Genomic DNA, 12,969 nt, shown 5'->3' on the forward strand with positions numbered 1-12,969 from the left:
CGTGTTCATGCCTTTGAACATATCCCAACAGCTATCAATTTAATCATGTACATACATACATACTCCTGGACCCTGCACCCGGCTAATCCAGCTCTTGAAAAGAAATCAAATAACCGTGTATTTCCCAAAATGTCTAACAATTAGTTCAAATGCTGATGTTTACTACTACTGCTACTGCTACTACTACTGCTACTGCTACTGCTAGTGCTACTACTACTACTGCTACTGCTACTGCTACTGCTACTACTACTGCTATTACTATTGCTATACTATTTGTTTTTTTTTGTTGTTTTCATGGAAATACACAATTAACCCTGTCTCATAGAAATTACATTCATATAAGACTAATTTGCAACAGCAAATAATTTATGGCAGTGTCTTGGTGCTATGACAAACTTTTCATGTCATAACAATGCTTTTTTGTAGACTACAATCTCTCATCTTTTCGTATTAAAGGACTATAACGCCATATGGAAGTTTTTTGTTATAACAAACAACTTATGTTATGACAAGATAAGTTTGTTTTAATAAGATACGTTTAAGTACACATAAAGTGAATAGTGAAAACATGGAAAACTTGATCTTGTAAATGAGAAAAGAAAACCTAATTTATATAAGACAGGGTTAACACAATGGACATTATGTTTTGATTTGAAAAAATGGGCAATGATAAAACTCTCATGTGAGGTACTGTTTGCTGAAGGCAAGGCATAGCACATTTATTTGCAAGTAAACTCAATGTGTGCTGCATTTGCAGACACCCACACACACAAACATAGATGCACACATACAACAAAAGCCCAAACAAATGAGATTGTGTGTGTCTGCTGCATTGAGATATTCAAAGCAGCACACGCACATAAACAGATTTGTTTCATACATAGGATCATACTTCATATGTTCATGTCTGTGGGTCAGAGCTGCGACCTGATATTAGAGCTCATAGGTGGGAACGCAGCAACAGAAGGAAATGTCTTGATCTGCTTGCATGCGCTATTTCAGGCGAAGACAATTCTTCACATTAAACTTACATCTATTATTTCCTCCCACCAGCAAAAACAATGCTCACCACAAGAGCGACCTTTCGAACCACTCTCAAGTACAAGGATACATCTGAGAAAAATGTTCCTCTTTATCATCTGCTTAGCTTGAAGCTTTGAAATATCACTTCTAGCCTCTAGCACTTGTGAAATAAATTTGAAAAGTCCAGTAATTTTTCACCGTTATTGAGACTGGTGTGCAGTGATCCTGTCACACACTGTTCTAAATAACAGCCACAGGTTCTGAGCAAAAAGACTGATAATTTATTCGTGTGATACCGTGTGAAAAAGACAACAGCTCTATAGACAGACAAGATGAAGGGATGTGCATCTGGAAATCAATAGGCTAGCAATATCATTGACCGTGTGGGGTCCTGACTCTAACCGACCTTTCAGAGTCATTACAGTGTTTTCCTTCACTTTGAATGACATTCTGATGTGCTAATTAGGGAGCTGAGCTGTGTTTTCCGAATGTGCAAAACATTTCCAGTTCAAAAACAACAGTCTCTAGGAGAGGAGGGGAGCGAGGAATTCAGATATAATATCACATGATAAACAAGACCCTTTTGAAGTTAACACCAAAGCAGGGTTTTTTTTCCACCAGAAACACAATAAAGATAGAGCCCTCTCCAGTTCCTCTGCACGACACATAAACAGACTTAATAAACCACTGCAAACCAAAAATATTAAACATCAATATATGGCAGGAAAGATATGAACTCTTATGACCTGAAATTGTTGACTTGTAGACCTTCCCTGCAGCTTCAGCAGTGGTTTTACAGAGTTTGTTAATGGTCTTAAAGGATTTAGTTGTTGTTTTTGGACATCTTAGGATATTACATTTTGTGGATACTCAAGTCTCAATAACTATCATCTGAGGAAAGAATGGCTCATACAGTAGTGCAATATTACATGGAGATAGGCTGTCCTGCAACAATTCCATAGTTCTTTAGTAATTATTACTACAAATATACTTAATAAACATTTATTCTTTGTGTGCATGTTTGTTAAATTATTTAAGGATGTGTGCAAGAGTTTCAGTGTGGATTGTACTAAAAGTCATTTGCATATCGTCCATGTTAAAGACAAAATTGTGATTATGCCTCTTAGCAGATTTCAGCTTTTTGACTGTGTAAGTGTGAACGTGTTGTGGCTTGTGAATTTGAAGATACACATCTTTGTTAATGTTATTTTTGCAGGAAAATGTGTGGGAATAGTTCATAATGGTTTCATTGTTCTTTTTTTTCTCATCATGGCTCTATTTGGCTTGATGAAATTTATAACTGTCAAACGTGTAGGCTGTTAGAACTGAGTCATTATGGTCGATTCTATACAGCTGACATCCCATATGACATAAAAGACCGTTTTCACAAAATGAGAAGACTACAGGGACGACAACATACACCAGGATAAGCAAGAAGATGATGAAAGTCTCTTGAATATTGCTCGGCTAATTAAGAAGGCTGAGGAGAAACTGGCTCGTCTCCCACCATCTTTCCCACATCTCATCCTTGGCCCCTGTCACAGGCAGTGTCAGCCTCCTCTCCACACGCAGGTGGACACGTCCCTGCCAGCCAATGGAGACGCACCCCACAGATGGGAAAAGCAGCTTTTTTTTTAAAGTTCCCTGCGACCATCCCTGGCACTTGTCCTGCTCAGTTTTATAACACTCTTCATCCCCACAAAGTGCTTTTCTGGGATAAATAGGGACTGTGTAAATCAGTGACCTCTCAAAAAACTCCCACCATGGGCTTCTCTGCGCTCTCACAGCTCGATTCATTATAGCGCCCAATGGAAGTTAAGGGTGCTAACAAAGAGGCTGTTGAGTGTAGTGACAGTAGAGGTATGTATTCAAATTCAATCTCAAAAGCAGTGAGATCCTTTTTGTGACTGTGTGGTCGCTGAAGACTTATTCACAGGGAGACACACACACAGTCCTTTTCATGCTTCTTAAAAACATGCTGTTCTTTTGTCAAAGCATCATCAACGTTACAGGAGGAGAAGATCTATATTATCCACTTCATTCTAAGTGGAAAAGCCCAGAGTTTATAGGTGGCTTTGAATGATGGTAAGGTGGACATCTCCTGTCCAGTCTGTCTGACTGTTCTGTCTACTAATGTACTCTCCATTCAGCTTCAACATGCTGACATGAAACATTCATCACTACAGATTCATCACTACAGACTCATCACTACAGACTCATGGCAAGTCTCTAAGGTTGGATCATATTCAACATTGTTTTAGCAGATATTAACAAGGGAATCACAGTAGAAGAGGCGTCAATGTTCAACCTATTCTAACAATTAGTGATTTCCATATATTACTTACTGTGAAGAGATATGTGGTATTTTAAATCAAATACAACTCCAATTTGCATACTCCAGAATTATAAAAGGTTTGGTCTTTACAAGTCTTTACAGAAGCTATGTTTTAAAATGTTCAAAGGAGTAGTTTCACATTTTGGGGAAAAAAACATATTTGCTTTCTTTCCAAGAGTAAGTTGAGAAGAAGATCAATACTACTCTTATATATGATTATGATTAAACAAACAAGATAAAAATGTGTGAATTAGTAATAAACATATTTTTAACTTTTGGACTGAGCCAGGGTAGCTGTTTCCCAGTTATTCCAGTATTCATGCTAAACTCAGCTGTCTCCTGCAGCCTGATCTCACAGAAATCTGCTATGTGAAATTATTACAACCTATTAACACGGCATTGCGTGGCAAACACGTAGTGTGTTAAAATTACGTGCTTGTGGTTTAACACGGCCCTGTCCACATGGGAGAAGGACAGGGTGGATGGACAGGTCAAACAAACAAGGTACTTTCACCCAGGAGACTGCTGTTTGTGTCCTGTGTGAAACCAAAAGTAAACATTGACTAAGTTAAAATACGTAACATACTTAATTTACGTCATGTAGCCTACGTAACATACTTAACTTCTATATGTAACATACTTATTTTACCCCAAACCATGATCTTTCATGAACCTAACCAAGTTTTTTTGCCTAGACCAAATTGTTTCTAAACCTAAACCGCCACGTAATGCAGTGTTAAGAAGTCGTGGTCATTTCATGTATTTCTGTGAGGCTGTAGCTCATATTTAACAGAGAAGCACATGTGTGGTATCCATCTTCTTATTTAACTCTCTTTGGCAAATAAGGATTTCACAGAACTAGTCCTTTAAAATTAGAGCTAGCGATAAGATTTAAAAGAAATGTGAATGTTTAAGGAAAACAAAAAACAAACAAGAAAGTGTATTTGAGCTACAGTACATGGGTGAATTGTTGTAGTGAGAACTAAAAAGTCATAGCACACTGCAAACTGATTACCAAGTATAAAGTGTCTAAATAACTATGTTTCAGCATTAGTGTGAAACAAGGACTTAATAGGACCTAATGCCTGAGAGCATTGTAAGAAGTGCATAGAAATAATAAGCTGTGGCTTCAGCCTATCCATCTGTGGTTTTTGAACTTGTGTCATATTGTTTTCTATTTGGGTTAATTGGGACCAACTTCTCTTTTATGCTTTGTTATTGTTTCACATGTTATTAATGGATTAAAATACATTTCACCACCCTAAACTCCATCCCGCTGTGTGGGCTTAGCTGGTCAATACATTCTCAATCTCTCTGGACACTATAATCCATTCATCAGCATCATTATATGTTTTTGCATTAGTGATTTGAAATGCATTCCTTAACTGAACATTTTCAACAGCTATACTTATAATGCCATCTTCATACAGTAGCGTTTACACTTAGGCTGCATAAACACTGCTTATTCATAAGCAGTGTTTATGCAGCCTAAGTGTAAACACTACTACTTCAGTCATCAGGAGTTCCAGGGGTAATATAAAATATTCAATTTTATTTTTTTGACTCAAAACAGTCAATTTCCAACATTACTCATACTGTATGTGGTGTGATGAAATTGTAGGATTTAAACAAGCCACTCTGTTTCCTTAGAGCTGGGTGTGTAGCACTGCAGAAACCAAATACATTTTTGTGAAATTGACAAACCTTTGGTGGAAAAACACCATTGTACTGTATAGACACAACAATTTATACCAAATCCTACCATTTTGTCAAATAGAAGACGATTCTAAAATATCAAAGAATGTAGAAAATATAATACTTTGCTTTACCTATTCAGATATATTAGGCAGAATAACAATGGTGTTTTTGCCAGATCAGGTAAATCAGCATCATTGTAACATCTTTTGAGTTAAAATGTAATATGGTTTGAATAAATGAATTTTTATTAGCTATAGTCAACCAATCGCCACAGGTACAAGCATAAAAAACATGGTTCACTGTAATGTGAACTGAACTCATTATCTGAAAGGAAATTAAGTTTATGTGACTAAAGAATTAGGTACGGCTATGTGCTACACTGCTAATACATTCTTTATTTATATGCATATAGTTTACTGTTCCAAAGCGTTGCTACAAATTAAAAGATAGAGCTTAATCTGTGTGTGTGTGTGTGTGTGTGTGTGTGTGTGTGTGTGTGTGTGTGTGTGTGTGTGTGTAATATAATACATGTGTTGTGAACTTAATGGAGAGTTAATGGAAAGTGTAACCAAATTATACCTACACAATTTGTTTCGCCAACACTCAGTGCATCATGGTAATTATGGCGTGTGGGGGCAATCAGAATGAATTAATTATGCTCAGATGCATCGCCTCTAGCAAACTTTCATACGTGTGTGTGTGTGTGTGTGTGTGTGTGTGTGTGTGTGTGTGTGTGTGTGTGTGTGTGTGTGTGTGTGTGAAAGGTCAGTTTTCTTTGCTAGGCGTAAATGAAGTCGCTGACAAAATGATGTATGTCTCTGTGAATGTTGATGCTTCAAACAGATCCCAGGTGGATTCTTATTTAAGCCGTAGTTCAGTCCTTAATGAAACCGTAATGAAACACTGGATGAAGGAATAATTTAATGAATTAAGTGTGGACTTTCTGTGAGGTATTAAAGTTCTTCAAGTTGCAAAATATTTATGAAATACTTTAAATTACAAAATCATTGAAATAGTTGCAGGAATTCTGTAATTACAAAAAAATAAAAATAAAGAAAATGCAAATTAATGTTAGGAGTAAATATGCAGATGAAACATTAGGACTTTGGTTTGGTGAGTACGTTATAAATGGCCCCGCTCTGACCTAGTTTTAAAATTAGATCTCAGTGATCGGCTCACAAGTGGACAGCTCAAGGTATGTGTGTTCCCCCAGAATGTGTCTCCAAATGCGTCCTTAGTGACCACTTCTGATCGGATCTCACTTCTCCGCCCCATATGCAAATAAATGCGTATATCATTTCCGTTTACATATCCTGGTTGTGTGTGTTTATAAATGTCATGTTGTTACTCTCACATAAATTTTACATTGGAAACATGCGATGAATTGAAAAAGCGCTGCCTACAGTCTGTCTGTGTGCCAACATAAGGATGTCTACTGATGGGCAGCGGGACTTGTGCAAGAGAAAGATGTTTTTAAAAGCCTTAGCATGTTCAGCTACCAGTAAGCATTCCTGTTCTCCTTGCTATAAGAATGTGGACACATGCAGCTCAGACTACCTCCACCACCATGCAGTTTTAGTGATTGGATCTCAATGCATCCTTAAAGTGTTTGGTCGGATTTTACTACAAGGTGGAAACAGTGTATGTGTATGAAACAGGAATATTAAGCTAAACCAAATTCTGCTGCTAGACAAGAAAGTGACTATTGGATTCTGCAAAACCCTGGATTTACAATCATTGTTAAAAAAAAAAATCTTGATGTCTAATGCCAAGGTTTTTTAAAGTCTTGCTTTCTGCCGAATCTGTGCATCGAAACTACTTCAGGTGAGGGAAATGTTGTGGTTATGGCTTGTAAGATAAATTTATTTGCTCATTTACCTGAATTGAAACGTCACTATAGGATCCTCCGATGACCCCAGAGATGGCGAGTGGAACCTCGTTTTGGACGGGTCTGGAGCCATCTGGGCAGATAAAGCCTGGATCATGCACCTTGGTGAGGGAGGCCCTGACAAAATCTAGAGACTGCTCCAGAGCATAAGTGTCCTTCGAGCAGCTGTCCAGGATGTGGGCCCCCAGCTGGAGTCCAGGAAGGATGTGCTCGCTGGAGTTAATCTCATCAAGTGCCAGCAGCATGGCTTCCAGTCTCTGGATCCCCCTCGCCTCGTTGATCTTACCACAGTCCTCCATCCCATCACCTTTTTGGTGCACTGGGAACAGGCCCCCAATCACCAAGTCCCCTTCCATGATGATCTCATGTTTGGCCGGAGGTGGTAATCTGGAGATGTTGGGCAGGACCCCTGATATCAGCAGCTCCAGCAGGAGCATGTGGAGAGGCCAATAATGGGCCAAATTGGCCAACGACCTGGGGCATAGCACTACACTCAGCATGGCAGGATCAGGTAGCAGGGTTCAGCTGGCTGAAGTACAAAGGAGCAGGGGTTTACAGCGTCTGGAGGCAGCTCACTTTTAAGTCTTCTTTCAGTGGGTGCAGCATGTTTGATATTTCCTGAGTGAATGAAAGAAAAGCTAATTACCAAGTTAATCAAGCATGAAGTGAATATGACTTTCTATCTATCTATCTATCTATCTATCTATCTATCTATCCATCTATCTATCCATCTATCTAGCTATCTATTTTCTTTCTTTCTTTTCAGTTTTAACAGCATCCATGGGAAGAAAATACAATTTAATTACTGCAATGAGGAATGAAACAGAACTATTAACAGAGTAACAACATGACCATATATCTCAAAATGTGCATTGCTGACACCCACTGACAGCTTTCATTAGTTTCTTTCAGCTTTTCATCCACCAGGTTATTCAAACATATGAAACAGTCACACTTAAGGTATACAGCAGTATACAAGCTTCAAAACTTTCCTTGCAAGTGGTTCTTTACTGTTTTCTTAGATTTATAGAAATGTTACAGGAAAATAATGATATTGGACAGTCTAAACCCAGGACTGTTTTGTCAGGAGGCTGAAATTGGGCTTTGAATATTATGAGTTACTTTTTGAAGTGAAAAAGAAGTAGAGATTATTTCAGCCAGGCGCTCTGTGATTTCACTGTGAAATATAATCACTTAGTTATCTGAAAGACAAACTCTGCAGAGTGACCACATTAAACATTTATTGATATTTAAGGCACCTTTCAAGTGAAGCGTTATTTCCAAGCTTACAACCGAGATATCACATAGATGGCGGTTCTCCTCAATGGCTGGGGTTGCCATGGAAACGGTGGGTAAAAAATAAGGGTTGGATTGCAGGAAAGTGGGCAGTGAGACATGTATGCTAATATAGATTCCTATAATGTGGAGGTTTCAGGTTTAGGCCTCACCAGGAGTTGTTATGTCTGATTAGGGAGGTGGGCTGCCTCAATCACAGTGCTCTCAGAGAGAGGAAACCAATCGTGTTTCTTTCAAACAGTCATTCATCAAACACACACAAATTCAGTAAACAAGTTGATTTAAGCAACCTTTACAAAGAGACGATGGACTTTGAATGACTCATAACTTAGTATTTTCGGGACTATTATTAACTCATCTTTATCATAGAATATGTGTGTGTGTGTGTGTGTGTGTGTGTGTGTGTGTGTGTGTGTGTGTGTGTGTGTGTGTGTGTGTGTGTGTGTGCGTGTGCGCATGTGTGTGCGTGTGTCCTGTTGTGTGTCTTGGACAGTGTAGGTGCAGGTGTTTGATATTGCTACGCCACATTTTGCCCTATTATTAGAACCAAGGTTAGAATGTAACTTGAAGGGTTCAACATTAAGAGTCTAATTGCTCCTCTGTGCTGTCTGCTGGAGCAGATGGGGGTTATATGGTTGTAAAGACTAGGTCACAGAAGGAATTAATGGTGCAATAAGGAACAGCCAATTAGGCAGGGCTATGCAAACTAGGCCGAAGTGAGGCTTGAGGTCCAGGAGATCCGCTCAAAACCTTTAAGAAGTGCAAATAAATGCTGGAGAGGTTAAAGCAGACATGAAATACAGCTATCATATTTCACTTATTAAACGGGAGGAGTGGTATCAGCTCACAACAGACTCTGCTTAGTTGTAAAGTAGCTCCTATCAGGCCTCGATCACATCATTAAAAAACTATCTTGATGTAGAAACGGCTGTCACACTCAGCAGCTGAGAGAGTCACTCGCTCCCCAGATGTCTGAGCACAATATTCCCTCTGAAAGGCAAGTTAAAAAAGAAACGGCAGTGTGATTTACTCAGCTTTCAACCATCAGCTAATACATTACTGCTCCCGCCTAGGACAGAGAAGATTTTGCCAACAAGATGCTTTGAGAATACATTCCTTATTATTTTATCCAAATATAGCTAATGTGTAATGTATGACTCACTGCAGAGTGGCTTTCTGCGAAGATGGTGATTGGCACGTACAATTGTACTATGTACATATATGATCTATGGAGAAATACGATGCTACTCATGTTTGGAAAATGAGCTGATTTATTCAGATTTATTTTTTTTTTTTTGATAAAGAGCTAAAGACTAACCACCTGTTTGTTGTTGTGGACAAATCCACTATGATCATGCAAAAATCATAAAATCTATTTGATGTGTTATTTAATACTATGATGTATAACAATGTTATAAATGATCATTTCAGCAACATCACCTCAGGCGTTTAAGCTTTGCCCTCAGGTTTGTTTGCTCTTTTGTTGAAAACGTAGGCCTACATGACATTTAATTTAGTGTCTAATCCACTACACATGAATAATAAAGCCTGTTGAGTAATAACAGCCTAAAACACAGCACTTGTCCCATGAGATTTATCTAAAAAATATTGCTGTCCAATGATTACGTGACAAACACTGATAGGATGATAATTTATGGCAGTAGTAATTCTGTGCTCAATATTATGACAAACGCCACAAGCTGGATAATGGACAAAGTGTCATCCTTTTTCCCATGATTTTCTTTGCATGTAATATGACACTACAGATTTGTTACATTTGACACAAGAAAATGTCCTGTAGCCTACCATTTAACAGTATAACATTTAATGATCCTCTAAACAGCTGTTCAAAGCAACAAAAAAAACTATATTTACAGGTAATGAAATACAAAAAGAAAGTAAAAAACTGCAGCCATCATAACTCCACTAGTGATTTCCATTATTATGTCATCTCCAGTAGGGACACAGATTATCCCTCCACCTGGACTTGACAGCTGAAGGAATTAGGATGCCTGTGGTGGTGGCCAGCAGCCGGCTAGATTGTAAAACTAAGTATATATCAAATGCATCAAAATAGCACAGGAAATTCAGTCAGCCTGCTCTCAGAAACTAAAGATTTCTAAAATGTATTCAGAAAACCTAAAGTTTCTAAATCAAGGAGGCTACTGAGACAAAATGCCGATATGAGAATGAGAGACTACAACAGGTTGTCTCTGTTTATAAACTGTTGGTGGCACCATCTAATGATGATCACATTCATGCAGACATGGTGATGGTATTAACCAAGCTATCACTCTTTTAGAGATAAATTCCTTTGCTGCTACATCACATCTTGTCTGATCTATTGACAACTATTTGATGCATGCGATCATGGATTTGTCCATTGCCTAATCACTTTTTACTGTACTTTCATGAATTGTGCAAACTGAAAACAACCCAATAACTCTCACAGTAGGATGCTAATACATTGTTTAGGGCGCTGTCTGAAAAGAAAAGCTCTGAAAACCAAGTGCGATATTAGATCATGCGATTTTTAGTTGAGACAATTGTGACTGTGCAGAATATTCTCTCACGCTCAGGTGTTGAATGCTTTATTGATAAAGTAGTAGCCTACACACTATAGGCTAGATCAAATTCGGATGCTAAGAGAGCTGATTCACTTGTGTGCCCTGTGAAATTAAGTGCAATAAAGAGACATATGTTGATAACATTTCCATGGCAGTTAAACTGAGTTTGCGGGGTAGGCGACATGATCAAAGCCAATTATAAGGCAAAAACATTTAAAATGAAAAGGGCACGTCGGACAGGAAAATACAGAGGCAAAGTAGGCAGACTACGCGGGAAAAACATAGGCCTACCACTATGTTAAAAACAAAGTTTGTAAATGACAATTTCTTACCTGGTTGTAGCACTAGATGTCTTGCCGGATATATCTGTAGGTCTCTTTTCCACTAGCAGTGCGTCAATACACAGACAACGCGCAGAGCTTCACGTGACGAGCGGAGTCCAGATGTTGTTCACTTTGAGCATGTTTGCCAGGCAGCGGTTTGGATCTGTCCTTGGTTCTGAAGTGTTCACATTGGCAAATCTGACAAACTCCCCTCAGTGCTCTCCAACTTGTGCTCGCCAGCCACCGTACAACACGCCTTCAGACCGGAGCAATACAGCCCACCGCCCAAGTGCTCATGTGTCCACTCGCATCGACCGTAATGATGCGCGACGGATTCGTCTACATATGACTGCCAGATGGACTGAGATACAAGTGAATCTAAATTAATCTGTGATTGCACTTTTGTTTTGCATTACATTTCCTATTCATAGTCGTTTCTCTTTCGGGAAGTGAGTCAAATCAACTTCAAAATAAGAGCTGTTGAGGAATCCTAGTGCTCATGATGCAGCCACTCTTTGCAGCTCCTAATGAGTGCACCGAGTCGACGCTGCGCTCGCGCCTTTCACAAACCACATTGTGCTTCACACAACGTTTGTTTGCAAGGCAGCGAGTTACAGCACCGACAATGGAAGAACTTAAAATGTCCTATGTAAATGTGTGCGGTTTAGTATGCAGGAGTAAAGAATAAAAACAGTGACGATAGTGCATTAATCAAAATCTCAAATCCTGTTTCCAACTTCTCACATGGTCTTTTTTTTAAGTGACTCATCCATTGCATTCCCTGTGAGACAGAGTTTGTACTGGCAATCTAGCTTTTAGGCTAATGATAAAACCCCTTCCCTAAAATAATGGGAAAATTGAAAATCTTTCCAAATAGACAAAACAAGGCGCTGCAGCTCTCCAGCTAAATTTAGAAAGATGAGAAAAGAGAAATGAGCATCAACTATTTTCCCCCTCTATGAAGGCTGGCCAGCTCCTCATTCACCTCTATCTCATTAAAACTGAATCACACTCTAGATGAGTGGCACAGCACTTTACAAACTCAAGAGGCACCTTGCACCGTTTGTTTTTCACTGAAAATGCTTCAACATCCAATACACACATACAACTCTCTAAATATCATTTATTCTACAGTTTAGTTGGATGAATACTGGCATACTTAAGCTCAATGTTGAATCAAATACAGAATTTGTCCAAACATGTTGTTACAAATAACCCTTATATTAATACAAACACAATACATATAAAAATGTTTTTCACTGGCCAAAATAAATGACCCTCACAGTATTGATTCAGCCTATTAACTATTTAAAAGCTGTGCAGCCAGCAGTGGAAAACTTCAAAGTCTCACTGGTAATTACGGTTAACTATACAGCATGCTGTTCTGTAGCATGCATTCTGTAGAGGTACTATTTCATGCAATAAACACTGCACTTTTTTTCTCACCCACAACACGATTACATCAGCAACATTCCTATTTCATAATTAGTGAGGAGTGCAGAAAAGGTCTGCTGCACCAGTTTGGGTTTCTGTGTCCACCCTAGTACACCGCTGCACAACCAGTTACAATTAAATTTGGAAATATTCAGCAAGCAACATAAGTTATTTCAGTATGTATTCAGCTTCATCGCTTACCCATTTCTGTCACCTTCACATACTTTAGCACCACCACCTTTCCCCACTTCCTCACCTCGCCACTACCACCACCTTCCTCTCACCCACACATACAAAAAACATCTCACTATTTTTCTAATGTTTTCTTTTCTGCACTAACAACAGCTACGTTGCAGTTAGGGGTTTGGAAAAGAAGAACTTTTTTCTGTGTACAGTGGCAATTAA

At 38.7% G+C, this 12,969-nt stretch overlaps 1 protein-coding gene across 1 annotated transcript in view; it reads right to left on the bottom strand.

Annotated features, from left to right (window-relative positions):
• grm2b (glutamate receptor, metabotropic 2b) overlaps nt 1-11,907 on the bottom strand; it is a 32,037-nt gene extending 20,130 nt beyond the window's left edge. Inside the window, exons 1-2 of the mRNA XM_031301479.2 lie at nt 11,140-11,907; nt 6,935-7,562 (exon numbers count right to left, since the gene is read on the bottom strand). Coding sequence (XP_031157339.1) covers nt 6,935-7,444 — 510 coding nt within the window. The 5' untranslated portion in view covers nt 7,445-7,562; nt 11,140-11,907. The remainder of the gene's footprint in view (nt 1-6,934; nt 7,563-11,139) is intronic.
• Between the last annotated feature and the right edge of the window lie 1,062 nt (nt 11,908-12,969).

The sequence above is a fragment of the Sander lucioperca genome, chromosome 6 (assembly GCF_008315115.2).
Source record: "Sander lucioperca isolate FBNREF2018 chromosome 6, SLUC_FBN_1.2, whole genome shotgun sequence".
Lineage (NCBI taxonomy): Eukaryota > Metazoa > Chordata > Actinopteri > Perciformes > Percidae > Sander > Sander lucioperca.